The following is a 12,146-nucleotide window of genomic DNA, read 5'->3' as shown; positions in this document are numbered from 1 at the left end:
AGGAAGTCTCCTACATTGATCAGTATCAAACTTATAGATTCCTTTGTGCATGGATGCCAATTCTACTGACAATGAAAAAAAAACATTTTCCTTCCTGCTAGCAGTCTCCCTTGTAGGTGATTGAGACTCTGCTAGCAGGTAACTTACTTCCAAGACTAAAAAACAAAAAATGTAATATTAATGTATTTTACTTTTACAGTTTAAATGTGAAATGTTAGATCCTCCTCATTGGTTAATGGCTCTTGTGCTATTTACAATAATGGCATTATTTATTATAATAATTATAATAATTATTATTGACAAATATTATCTACAAGCATATACATCAAAAATCTCTATACATAATACCTGCATGCTGTTTCTATATACACCTATTTCAAAAATCATTGTCGCACCAAAAGCCTCAAGCAACAAGCCAAGATTGCAGAGAACACCAGTACTTTTAGCTGTAATTAGTTTATTCATGGTGCATTTTCATTTATTGACTTCACAAATTGCTCCAAGCAAGGCTGCTTGAGATGATAATTAGTGGAGAGCTATAGCCACTTGCATGAACCATGAATAAATCAATTAATTAAAAGTACCGACTTCCTCTGGAGCCTTGGCTTGTTACTTTAGGCTCTTGTAGTGACAACCATTTTTGAAATAGGTATATGCTATATAAGAGTGATCCATTAACGAAACTCAAATGGAGGATTAATGTTGGATATCTTTACAAGAAAATGTAACTGTTTTCATTGCTATCCACTGATTGAGAAAACAGTTGCTACAGTTTAACTAGCATTATATCACTGTCAAAATGTTTAGGACTACATATAAATCAAATGATTGATTTCATTGACGGTAGTCTATACCGTCAATTAGTCTGCTGAGAGTTTAGTCTCAATCAGCACATAGCATTGAATAACAAGAGAGTTAGGTGAGCAGTAATACTGACTACTTTCTACGCATGAGTGCAGTGGTCTAACAATACACTCTACAAAGTACAGGCTACAAAGTACAATTTTTAAAACCATTCAAGTGGTGCATGAATCTTTATTAAGTAGCATGCATGTTTCCTTTAAATTCTTCTTGAAATACTCGGATATGAAACTATATAAACAAAAATCTTTATTATTAAAGTTCTGGATTATTTTCTAATTCTCATCAACTGAGACTACATTGCTCAGCCTGAGTGCAAACTCATAAACGATTTAACCCACCTAGTGGGAAAGTCTCCTACCATGCCTAACAAGACTATTCATTTGTACAAAAAATAATGAAACTTTTTAAAGAATTATTCAATAATTCACTGTTCTTTTTTTAAATTATCCAATATTTGCTTGGCTGGCAGTACTTTTTCTCATTATCTAGACCACTGGTCCACTTAATCTATGTACTAACAGAAGCTGCCTTCAATTTTATCAAATCCACACAACCTCCAATCTAAGTAAGACCAGTCCTCTCTCAGATCAAATTGGAATTTAGTGTGTTAAGTTTTGCAGTGGGAGAAAATCCAGAGAAAGACTCTTGAATCAAACAGGGGGGAGATCTATACAAATGACTTGCATGTAAGGTGAAGTCCAGGTATTAAACCTGAGACCCCAGAGGTGAGAAGCAGCCTTGACTCCCCTTAGAACCATGATAAGTTACGACTAAAGCCCTGAGTAAAAAAATCTTTTTAAAATGAAATAATGTTAAGGCATGTATTAATGTTAGTAACAGGTCCAATGACATCATAATAGGATGGCAAAATTCAAACTTCCTCAAAAAAATGTTTTTAAATCCAAAGTTCAATAAATTGCTTCCTAAATATTTCATACTGTGTTCCAAAAGTTTATCATTTAAAATCCCTATGCTCTAAATAATATTGTTCAATAATAGAGACTTAAATGGCCATCCTGTCTTTGTCTCTTCCCTCTCTTGGGAATCATTGCAAACTATCAATGGTTTTCTAGTATGGCTGGAGAACACAAGAGTTTTGGAGACAGAAGTCCTAATGCCAAGCAGTATGCCAAACCTACATCCTCGCGTCTTACAAAACGAAAATTGAAAAGAGCCCTTCACCACTAGTAGTTCAGGTTGATAAAAAAAATTCCTAAAAAATCTCATGCGATGACTGCCCGTTACTAGTACATTGGTTTGAAGATGACATAGCTTCATAGAATTGTCCAATACATGGATGTCTTATCTCATGTAAATAAATTAAGAAATCCAGATTTCCTAATTCTTTTACATAAGATAACAAACATGTATTAGGAAAAGAAAAGAAGAACTTGTGTTCCAATTATTGTTAAATATTATAGCGTGGTTCCTTCATTCTGAGGTTTCATACTGACTTCCAGTACGTCTGGACGGACATTCTGACTGACTGAAACAGTTGGCTGCATTTCATTAATTTCACTTAGCTCAGGCGTTCGAACACCAATAGTTTCTGTGGATTCGTCCATTTTTTCACTGTCACTAGCTTGTTCATTGGGTGTATCTAATTCCCCTTCTTCCATCCATCTTTCACGGTCGCTCAGCAGCCGATCAGACTCAGGTCGATGATTAAGGGGGAAGCGCACCCCATCACCAAGACTACAGTACAAAAATGCAAGAATTAAATGTGGAATTTTGCATTTTAACTGTGCTATCTTGTATAGTTCTGGGAAATATCCATACCTTCCCCGTCCCATAAATGGGATAAGGAATTTCAAAAGAGTATTATATGTGAGGGATCTAAGCACAATGATCCATCAACCCTCTAAGATGGGGAAGGTGAGAACAGCAAATATATTTTTCTAATTACTGTACCACTACAGAATAAAGCTTAGCAACTAAATGTTTAGTGGGTTTAGTCAGAAATGAACACCTTTTGTTAGGTTTTAATCTAGTAATCTATTAGATGGCCTAGATGCAAGGACAGATGCAGGGGTTTTGAGGGGGGACTATTCACCCCCCTCCCCCTCTTCTGCACAAATAAAACAAATATGTATTTATAACTTTTAAAATCCTGCATCCATCCCTGAGATGGTCCTTTCATTATTACCCAAGGACCCACCAATGCTCTCATCCCCTATCTTAAATTCCCCAAGATTAAAGGGTACAAGAGATATTATACAGTATTGTTTATTTAGCGTACCTGGTCTTTATTGGTAAAAACCAAAGAAGTCTGTTGGTTCCAAAAACTTGTTCTACATTCTTTATAGCAGACCCAAGATTGAAACCCTTCTTATCAGGACCATTTATGAAATAAGGAACTCGAAAGGATTCTGATAAAAAACCATAAGAAAAAAAAAAGATTAATAATCCTCTTCCTATTTTCCCACCCTAAGGGATTTTATGACAGGAGGGTTAAGATAATGGCTGGCCAGTCACAAGAGTCATAATGACCAATCCAAATTAGTTTTATCTTTATTTTGAAAGTTTTTTCTCTGAATTAAATTGACCAGTTGGCAGATGTTTTCGTCAGTAAAAGAACTAGCCGGAACATCTGCCAGAGACAAGTCAGAGACAAAACTTATGTAATATAGATTGATGAATTCTGAATGCAACCAATCTTCAACCAATTTTCAAATAAGTTTTAGCTCCATCATACTTCGTTTCTGGCACAACGGTACTGGTTGTAATGACTGGCCAGACAAATTTTTGAATGGAGAAGTTCCGATCCTTGCCAGATATTTTGGTCCAATGGCCGATAACTTTAAAAAGCTGTACTCAAACTATAATTTCTTTTAGGCTATTCAACATCTTACCCCATGTAGAATCACTACTGTGAATATTGTCAAAAGGGTGATTAAATATTTTAACCTAACCATTTTTGTGAATTATGACATACCTAAAGTAGTTTTATTAACAGTTGTGAGATATACATGATAACCAAACAGTGACCACAGGCTAATACAGAACATTATTGCAACAAAGAACAGAAATAGAATGTGTAATTTGCCATCGCCTTCCAGAGTATTCTGAAATAAACAAACATCTCCGTCATCAAATTGCAGAAGAATCAAGCAAGCCTTATAGCAGAACACAACAAATTCAATCATACAGGTTAAAGTTTTATATTCAATGCCCATAGCTTAGACTATTGAACATGGTAAGTAGTAGCAGAGGTTGACTGCATTGCTGGTCATTTATCATATCTCTCTATCAGTGCCCTGTATTTAGAACCAAGCTACATGGTTTAGAGACACTGATTGAAACAAGTTTGACAGTGGAGGAACAGGAAAACGTACTTTAGACCTCTTACTAAAGAGGTCATGCCTGGGATAATTGACCACAATTACCAGCAAATAGACATTTCTCACACAGCAGGCATATTGGCTAATACAATAGATTTTTGCCCCTTTAACCTTGCCTTCTTGAAAGCATTTTGGGATGAGTTTGAACTCGTGGCAGAAACAAAGGCTTTAATTCACATATGAATACACCTGGCTGCTCCCTGACAAAGATCTATGGTCAAACATAATCCCTTATTATCATTAAATCTCTATGTAATACTTACATTCCAGAATGCAAGGAAGTATTTGGTAACAGTTGCAGTAACATAAAGGGTGTAGAGAATAGCATAGAATAAGAAAAGTATGAAGAATTTGTAGTTGAAATAACAGACACAGTTGTTAACCCAAGGGCAGTGATGGTCCATCTTGAGCACACACCTGTACACAATCAATACAAAATAATGAAGAAATTTCATCACGAGTTCTTATAATACAGTAATAAATGCTACAATTCTGTAATGATAAAGTATTTCATACTTTCTACACATCGAACAGTGATGGCATCTGTCAGGCTTTATTTGATTGCAGATATCACAATAGCGAACACCTGAAAAGTAATAAATATTTTCATCAATTATATTTAATATACTTATCAAATTACAACTAGAAAACACACACACACTAATAATAGAAATAAGTCACCCAGAAGCCTGCAAATCAGATACTTAATCATCCTCATTTGTAAAATATATAATTTCAACTTTAAAATGAATTTTCTTGGTCAAAACCACTACAATCTAAAACATTTTAGCACAACTTGAAATTATACTCCTTCACATTTGATATGCATTATTGGCTCATATTGTATATATTACAAAATATATATATTGATATACTTCAGAATTAGTTCGCTAACCTCACTTACTACTATCAATCTTATCACTTCATTCTTTATAAAACTAAACTCCAAAATAATATTTTAAATATTGGTATTTCTAGAACACCCCACTTACCCCCTGACATGGTTCTTGTACAAGTTGGAAGTTTGCTGGAAAATCTTTCTAAAATTTCCTTTGCATTTTCCTAAAAATATCATGAAACAATCATGATGTCTGTCTCAAGACTGGATAAATGAGAAATCAAGGGCTAGACTTTTTAATCAATCAAGGTAGCTATACTTGCTATCTGTACACTATTAAATACGACCTCAAATACAAGCCATTCTTTTGGAAGTAAACTTATTATTGAAAGTTTGATATATATAAGTAGAAATGCAAGTCCATGGTCTAGAGTTTAATTCCAGGTAAACAACTTATAATAAAATAAAATTTGTGGATTATATAATAATTATATCAAATATTAAGCAAATATTTTGCTCTTAGAGATCATTATAGCCATACTTTAGCCATAAGATTATTGTGATGTTAATATGTCAACTATTTTCACAAAAAGTTTTTCACAAGTTGCTTTGTGTCAATCACCAGCCAATAGACCTTTCCCAAATTCTCTTGGAAGATCATGAAACAATGGTTTGAATTCAAGACTAAACTTGATTCTTTTATTCAGCAAGTTCAAACTCAACTTGAAACCATATTGTTTTGTGATCAATCAAACGAATTCGGGAAAGGCCTATTGATCTCTGTTTGGCACATAAATAACAAACTAAGGCTTAATTTACATAAAGTATCATTTTACGTGCTTCCAGAACTTCAGTGATGGTTCAACTTTCAACTGTTTTATTGCTACATTGCAATACTCCTTTTTACAGTTCCGTTCAGTGACCACGAAGAATAGTTCCTAGCTGAGGCTGGAGTTACGGCGAATGATAAACTGTGGTTTTGCCATGTACGGATTATTTGTGGTCAATGAATGGAACTGTAAAAAGGAGTATTGTGATAGAGTATGTAAAAGTATATGATTGACATATTTATAATTTGATTGACAGTAGCATACTGCTGAATGTATCTTAAAATGAAAACAGACTGTCCTGGCTTTATTATCAAAATATATTTTTAAATAATTAATATGCAATTTTTAAAATTCTCTATGTGCATATATCATGTTTTGAGCATTCGGTCGATAGGCTTACCCCATTTTCTATTTTCTCCTTGTCTGCTTCTGAAAGGGAAAACTGAAAAATCGCGAGAAAAAGAAAAGGTTCAATACTTAATCGTAATCTAGAACAAATCATGGGAGTGGTAAACGAGATGGATTTCTTGATTTCCGTTATATTTTCCATTCTACTAGCAAAGCATACCTGGCTTGGCGGACTTTTTATATCTGTTAAGATCGTTCTCCAATATGAAACCATCAGCATTAAGAAGAAAGGATGGTAAAATATCAAGTACATAGCTAAATTAAAAAGAAATTACAATAATTAGTGCTTTGTTTATATGACTTGTACGTCAAGCTCAAAGTAATTTTCGTCGATGGTCATAAAAACGTAAGCTTTAAAAATGGTTTTGAAATGTTCCGTAATTATATGCCTTAATAATGAAAATAATATGAGTAATTTAATTTTTCTTTTGAACGAACCTTTTTCGACATTAGACTTAACACTTTCTGTAAAGAAATAAAAATACAGAATTAGGATAACATTCTGAGTAAGCTTACTTCTTCGGTAAAACGACTACATTATTGCCTTCAAATTGCATCAAGATTAAACGAAATTAGAAAGTAACAAGTCTCTTACCGAAACAAAGGATAAATACGTATGCATAGTAAGACCAGACGATGACACTGTTTATAAAAACTACAGGAATCCATTGAAAAAACCGGACCAAACAACCGAGCACTTTACCTCCAAACGCCATCTTGAAGCTGCGGAAGTTGTTATATAGAGAACTCCGCATGCGTAAAGAGAATGACGTCACGGAGTAGTAAGACTGAACAATATGTATTTTAATGTTCACCTTATTGATCAGCGTCGGGGGACTAGCTCAAATGGTAGAGCGCTCGCTTAGCATGCGAGAGGTACCGGGATCGATACCCGGGTTCTCCACGGCAAACATTTCTAATGCACTTTTACATAGTTTTTTTTATTTATCGTGGTGTCTTAAGGCTCATTTGGTAGCTTGTTCTATCATTATCATAAGAAAAAGAATTATTTTGACTGTTTTTTAAAAGACAGATATAGGATATTTTTACAAATGTCATATACTTACATTTTATCTTATCTTTTTCTTTTACAGCTTACAAAAATTTGGAGAAAGTTTTGATCCTCAGTATTGCAAGTTGAGATAATTTTTGATTTGAAAAGCTTCTTCATCTTTTTAAGGTTTTTTTTTTGTTGTTGTTGTTTAATTCATGACAGACAAATTAATCGAATCCAAGTTAAAATGTAGAGAAAAATACTCGCGTTAGGCAAAAACTAGAAATTAGCTTTTTGAAAAAAAGGATTCGACCTGGAGAACCCGGGTATCGATCCCGGTACCTCTCGCATGCTAAGCGAGCGCTCTACCATTTGAGCTAGTCCCCCTGCACATGTCAAAGTCATTGTCTAAAATCAAATACTTTCAAACCATGTGCTACCTGCGTCAGGTACGATAAAATTGGAATAGCATTTTATTTTGAAATGAAAATATTATGAAAACTTTTAAAGGGCCACTTGGACGAAAATTGTTCCAAAATTAAAACTCTTTCATTCGAGCTGGAACTTTGCTGAAATAATCTTGAACACATTAAGAACCTCTCACTGAAATATCTTTCTAATATTCGAAAGGGAAGGGCCAAAATTTTACGATTTATTTTCGTCCGCCATTAATTTCTTTGTGTCACGGCCAACGAGTCATTATGTACAGCAGTTTTACGCTGTGACGTCATTTACTCAACACTGTCATGTTAGCGTCGTTTTGACTATACATTTCTTGTTAAATTACCTGAAGTTTATTTGATGTTTTAAACGCGTTATCGTGAAAAGAATCTCTAAACAGACTTTTTTTAAACCTTTGATACCTCTTCAAATATGATGGAAACTCCTTTGGACGCTCGCTTTGTCAATCCTGAAGAGTTAGAACCATAAATTATAATGTATGAAGATGAAGCCGAACTAGAAGAAGAAGCAATGCTTAGGAAGAGGTTTTCATAAAAATTCCTTACGTTCATTTCATTATTTGTATTTGCTACCTACTGTCCATGATATAAAGATCTTAAATTTGAAGTTTCAATGTAATCTAATAGTGATTGATGTTATGAAAACAACCGATTGCCTTTTGAATTCTGCGTTGTGATATAAAGATTTGTGACAATATACTTAGATCTATGTGCCGAATAATTTAGAATGTGATCTCGTAATTCTCCTAGCTGATTTACTACAGAACGGTCATTATTTGCTTCAAAATGTTTATTATGCATTGAATAGGTACAAACATACGATTATCTAATATCATCTTTGTAATAGAACATGTCAAAGGTTTCTTATTTATTACTCGCGCGACAGCGGCGTCTGTCACTCAGCTCGTAGGTTTTTCTTTCATTGTGTCGGATGTCTCGCGGACCCAAATTGTGGGGTTGTTCTTTGCCCTTGTATGTAAATATACCTTGAAAAATTGTTATCCTTAAAATGATTCGAATCCCGAATATCTCAGTCACTTCGCGCGATGGAACCGCTAGAATCTCGTCCATGCGTCCTACTTTGTTGTGATTCTTGGCTTGCCGAGATGTATTGAAATTTTCGAATTATGATCGTCAGTATTATTGAAACTGAAAAATTTCAGCGCCTAGACATTGTTTGGTCATATAGTAGTTAGGAAACCGAATGAAACATTATATATTTTCTGAATAAACCAAATAAACCGAGTTTTACGAACATGGCACATACATTACCCACCAATGTTTTGGTTTGGGTTGAGTAAATGACGTCATAAGTACTCGTGCCAGTCTTCTTGAGTCGAATTCTGTGATTCAAAGAAATTAATGGCGGACGAAAATAAATCGTAAAATTTTGGCCCTTTCCTTTCGAATATCAGAAAGATATTCCAGTGGGTGGTTCTTAATGTATCCTAGATTATTTCAGCAAAGTTCCAGCTCGAATGAAAGAGTTTTAATTTTGGAGCGATTTTCGTCCAAGTGGCCCTTTAACGGTTCTTGATACTAACGCAATCGCAGACTGCTGCAATTATATCAAGCGGTCACATGACAAAGCTCAACGCTATTAAAATGTTCTACCGAATTTTCAGCCTGAATATAAATATCCAACGTATTTGTTTAATCACAACTTTATTGTAGTTATTTGAATGCTAATGTTAAGTATTTACTTGATAAAATGCCGGCCCCAGGCGTATATTTAAAACTTACCCCATATTGTCGGTATTTTTACTATATTTATGTTTTGTCTCACTGTTTCGTTGTTTTAATAGGTTGTTCGAGTGTTTTTTCTACAGTTATTTTTGATACTTCTTTCTGGTCTGCAGTCTGCGGTCTGCAGTCTGCGTTTGTCGCACACCGTGACTGGACCTCGTTGACCCGGAGTCTTTGGAATCCCGGCCTTAGTTGAAACGGGTTCGAACTCGGCATTTATTCAGGACCCCGCTTCTATAATAATGAGGCTTTTTTCCAGGGTATATCTGAGCCTTTATTGCTTTAACATATATTTAACTATCTAACAAGAAAGATATGGTAAATGAATATATGCGAGAAATCGGCTTATAGTTTGAAATATATATGTTCACCCGGCTTTTATTCCAACCCGGCGTTAATTCGGGACCCGTACCCCGCGTTAAGTCGGGTAAATACGGGAACCCTAGATTACATGTCACATAGTATTTGATAAAAATAATTGATTATGACATACTAATATGCTGTATATGCCTGATATAAAACATTAAAATTCTTTTTTCACGGGAGATCTTTTCAAAACTTTCCTCCAAAATTCAATTCCATTACATTGTCACATCGAAGGCTAGCTCGGGATCACGGGAGTGAATGATCCGGAACATCAGCTAATTAGTTACATATTTATTTGATACAAATAATCGATCATAACATACTAATATGCTGTATATGCCTGATATAAGAGATTAAAATTCTTTTTTCCACGGGAGATCTTTTCAAAACTTTCCTCCAAAATTTAATTCCAGCCGTTTGGCAAGCCATGGGTGACTCCTTTCTGAAGAACGTCCATCTCGTGTTTAGGTAGTTGTATCCGGGTCCAAGTTCATGGTATTGAATCAAGTATCCAAATGCATCGTGAACTGCTGCGTGATATGCCAAGGGTTCTTCTTCTTTATAAAACACCTTGTGCAATCTCTCTGAGTCTCCTTTCCCGATGCGACCACCTGAAAGAAATCCAAAAAAAACGAAAGAACGTTTTGAGCCATCTTTCAGACGACTTTGTGATATATCATTTTTATTCATGAGGCAACTTAGTTTTCCTTTGAGGAAATTCACTCAAGCGTCAAATACTTTTTACTGGAGTTGAAATCAAAATCTTCATGGTTTCCTTCTATTCTTTTTCTTTTCTGCAGTTTTATCCGCTCCAGACCTCTTTTGGTTTTCAGGGGCGTAGCCGGGGCGGGGGGAGGGTCAAATTTTGAGCAGCAGTTACATGTAAAAATCCTAGAAGTCAATATAAATATAGCCTGCGTCACATCCGGAACTTTCTTCGTAAAGTACGAAAGAAAATGCGGGATGGAACGCAGGCTAATATAAATGCTAAGTGTCTTCTTATAACTGAGTTTTAACTCTTCTAACCCACTACAGTAGAGTGCACGCACTAAACCCGTGAATAACATTTAGTACTAATTAGTAGTAATTCATACAGAATCCTTTGTTTTCTATTGTTTGATTATCACTATGCTATTTAGCACTAAAAATATAGTATTTGTTTCACGGGTTTAGTGCGAGCACTCTAACAATTTCTATTTGAATTTTATTAAAAGTACTTTAATTTAGATCTTTTATCCCCTATCTGGTAACGAAATGATTCCGGATGATCTTACGTCAACGTGCCATATACCGTTTAAGGCCCACGAAACTAGCTGCGTCCATCCGGTATAATTACTAGTAATCCAGTATACCGGCCGGATCGCAGGCTAACAGTAACCCCGTCTCAGAATTCAGTTCCCAGTAGCCCACACTCAAGTTCTCGAAGATCATATTCTATAATTTCGTATTAAGGCTATGAAAAGCATCATTTTGCAAGGAAACGACAACATTAGTCTGCTTTACCTGTTGGGTTCAATAACACTCCAAACACCGGATCCAATCCACCTAGCATGTCACCAACGACCTTGCCAGACCGGAGCTGCTGTCTTGTTCCCCAGAACTCATCATGCCCCAAGGGAGAAATTTGTTTTAATGGTTTTTTTGTTTCTTTCGTCTTTTCGATCTTCTGGATAACGCATTCTCTCGTATTCAGGAATGCCTGATAGTCATGCTTGATTTTTTCCCTGTATGCGTCGTCACTTCCTTCGTTGTTTTCGTTTCGGGAGCGAAGTTCCGCAAGCTCTTCAATGCTCATTTGCGCCTCGTTTGAGAAGGCTTTTCCAGCTTCGATCAGTGAGTTTAATTTTTTTATGATTTCACCCAACTTGACACGATTATTCTCACTGATTTTATCGTCACCGCGAAACTTAGACTTAGTCATGGTCTTTAGGTATCGCTTGACTTCCTTCGGTTTACTCTCTTCACTAAGTTTGACAGTTTTCTGTTGAACTCGCTTGTTGAAGAATGCCAATTTCTTAGCAGCATACGCGCTGTTAACAGCTTTATAGAAATCTGCAGACTTTTCGGTCATTTTTGAAACCAACTACAATGAATATACAGCCAAGTGTTGTTTGTTCCTCTTATAGCATTCTGCATACGGCTCAAGTGGTTACGTCATGAAGCCCTACCCAAATGACCTTTTATAATCGTTTTCCGCTTTATTATCACTCCTAATCCTTGATAAAATGCACATCAAGTCGACTACGCACGCCAGGCTCCAAAGATAAATAAAAAATAGTAAAAAAGGATATAAAAGAT

General features: G+C 35.3%; 2 protein-coding genes and 2 non-coding genes across 4 annotated transcripts; 1 reads left to right on the top strand and 3 right to left on the bottom strand.

Moving 5' to 3' along the window:
- Positions 1-1,093: 1,093 nt before the first annotated feature.
- Positions 1,094-7,002, bottom strand: LOC116299705 (palmitoyltransferase ZDHHC15B). The gene is made up of 10 exons (XM_031708426.2): positions 6,877-7,002; positions 6,720-6,746; positions 6,442-6,536; positions 6,274-6,315; positions 5,198-5,267; positions 4,722-4,791; positions 4,469-4,622; positions 3,800-3,929; positions 3,104-3,233; positions 1,094-2,559 (listed from the first exon to the last, which is right to left on the bottom strand). The coding sequence occupies exons 1-10, from the start codon at positions 6,995-6,997 to the stop codon at positions 2,280-2,282; spliced, it is 1,119 nt and encodes a 372-aa protein (XP_031564286.1). The 5' UTR covers positions 6,998-7,002; the 3' UTR covers positions 1,094-2,279.
- Positions 7,003-7,112: 110 nt separating this feature from the next.
- On the top strand, positions 7,113-7,185 carry Trnaa-agc (transfer RNA alanine (anticodon AGC)). Its single transcript has one exon. It is a non-coding gene; the product is annotated as a tRNA-Ala (tRNA).
- Positions 7,186-7,589: 404 nt separating this feature from the next.
- Trnaa-agc (transfer RNA alanine (anticodon AGC)) lies at positions 7,590-7,662 on the bottom strand. The gene has a single exon. It is a non-coding gene; the product is annotated as a tRNA-Ala (tRNA).
- Positions 7,663-9,384: 1,722 nt separating this feature from the next.
- On the bottom strand, positions 9,385-12,099 carry LOC116299743 (uncharacterized). The gene is made up of 2 exons (XM_031708464.2): positions 11,352-12,099; positions 9,385-10,459 (listed from the first exon to the last, which is right to left on the bottom strand). The coding sequence occupies exons 1-2, from the start codon at positions 11,917-11,919 to the stop codon at positions 10,161-10,163; spliced, it is 867 nt and encodes a 288-aa protein (XP_031564324.2). The 5' UTR covers positions 11,920-12,099; the 3' UTR covers positions 9,385-10,160.
- Between the last annotated feature and the right edge of the window lie 47 nt (positions 12,100-12,146).

Source organism: Actinia tenebrosa, unplaced genomic scaffold (genome assembly GCF_029948245.1).
Source record: "Actinia tenebrosa isolate PJP-AT-01 unplaced genomic scaffold, QUT_ActTen_1.0 PGA_scaffold6__47_contigs__length_16458017, whole genome shotgun sequence".
Taxonomy (NCBI): Eukaryota; Metazoa; Cnidaria; class Anthozoa; order Actiniaria; family Actiniidae; genus Actinia; species Actinia tenebrosa.
Note: the sequence above shows the minus strand (reverse complement) of the source record. Positions and strands in the feature narration are given on the sequence as shown.

Bases quoted from the DNA above. Each gene is read 5' to 3' on its own strand.
- LOC116299743 (XM_031708464.2), bottom strand. From the start codon at position 11,919: ATGACCGAAAAGTCTGCAGATTTCTATAAAGCTGTTAACAGCGCGTAT. The intron at 10,460-11,351 runs GTAAAGCAGACT...GATTTCTTTCAG, and splicing joins AGTGTTATTGAACCCAACAG to GTGGTCGCATCGGGAAAGGA.
- LOC116299705 (XM_031708426.2), bottom strand. From the start codon at position 6,997: ATGGCGTTTGGAGGTAAAGTGCTCGGTTGTTTGGTCCGGTTTTTTCAA. The intron at 3,930-4,468 runs GTAAGTATTACA...TGTTTATTTCAG, and splicing joins ACTTCCTTGCATTCTGGAAT to AATACTCTGGAAGGCGATGG. The intron at 3,234-3,799 runs GTATGTCATAAT...GTTTTTTATCAG, and splicing joins TGTTAATAAAACTACTTTAG to AATCCTTTCGAGTTCCTTAT.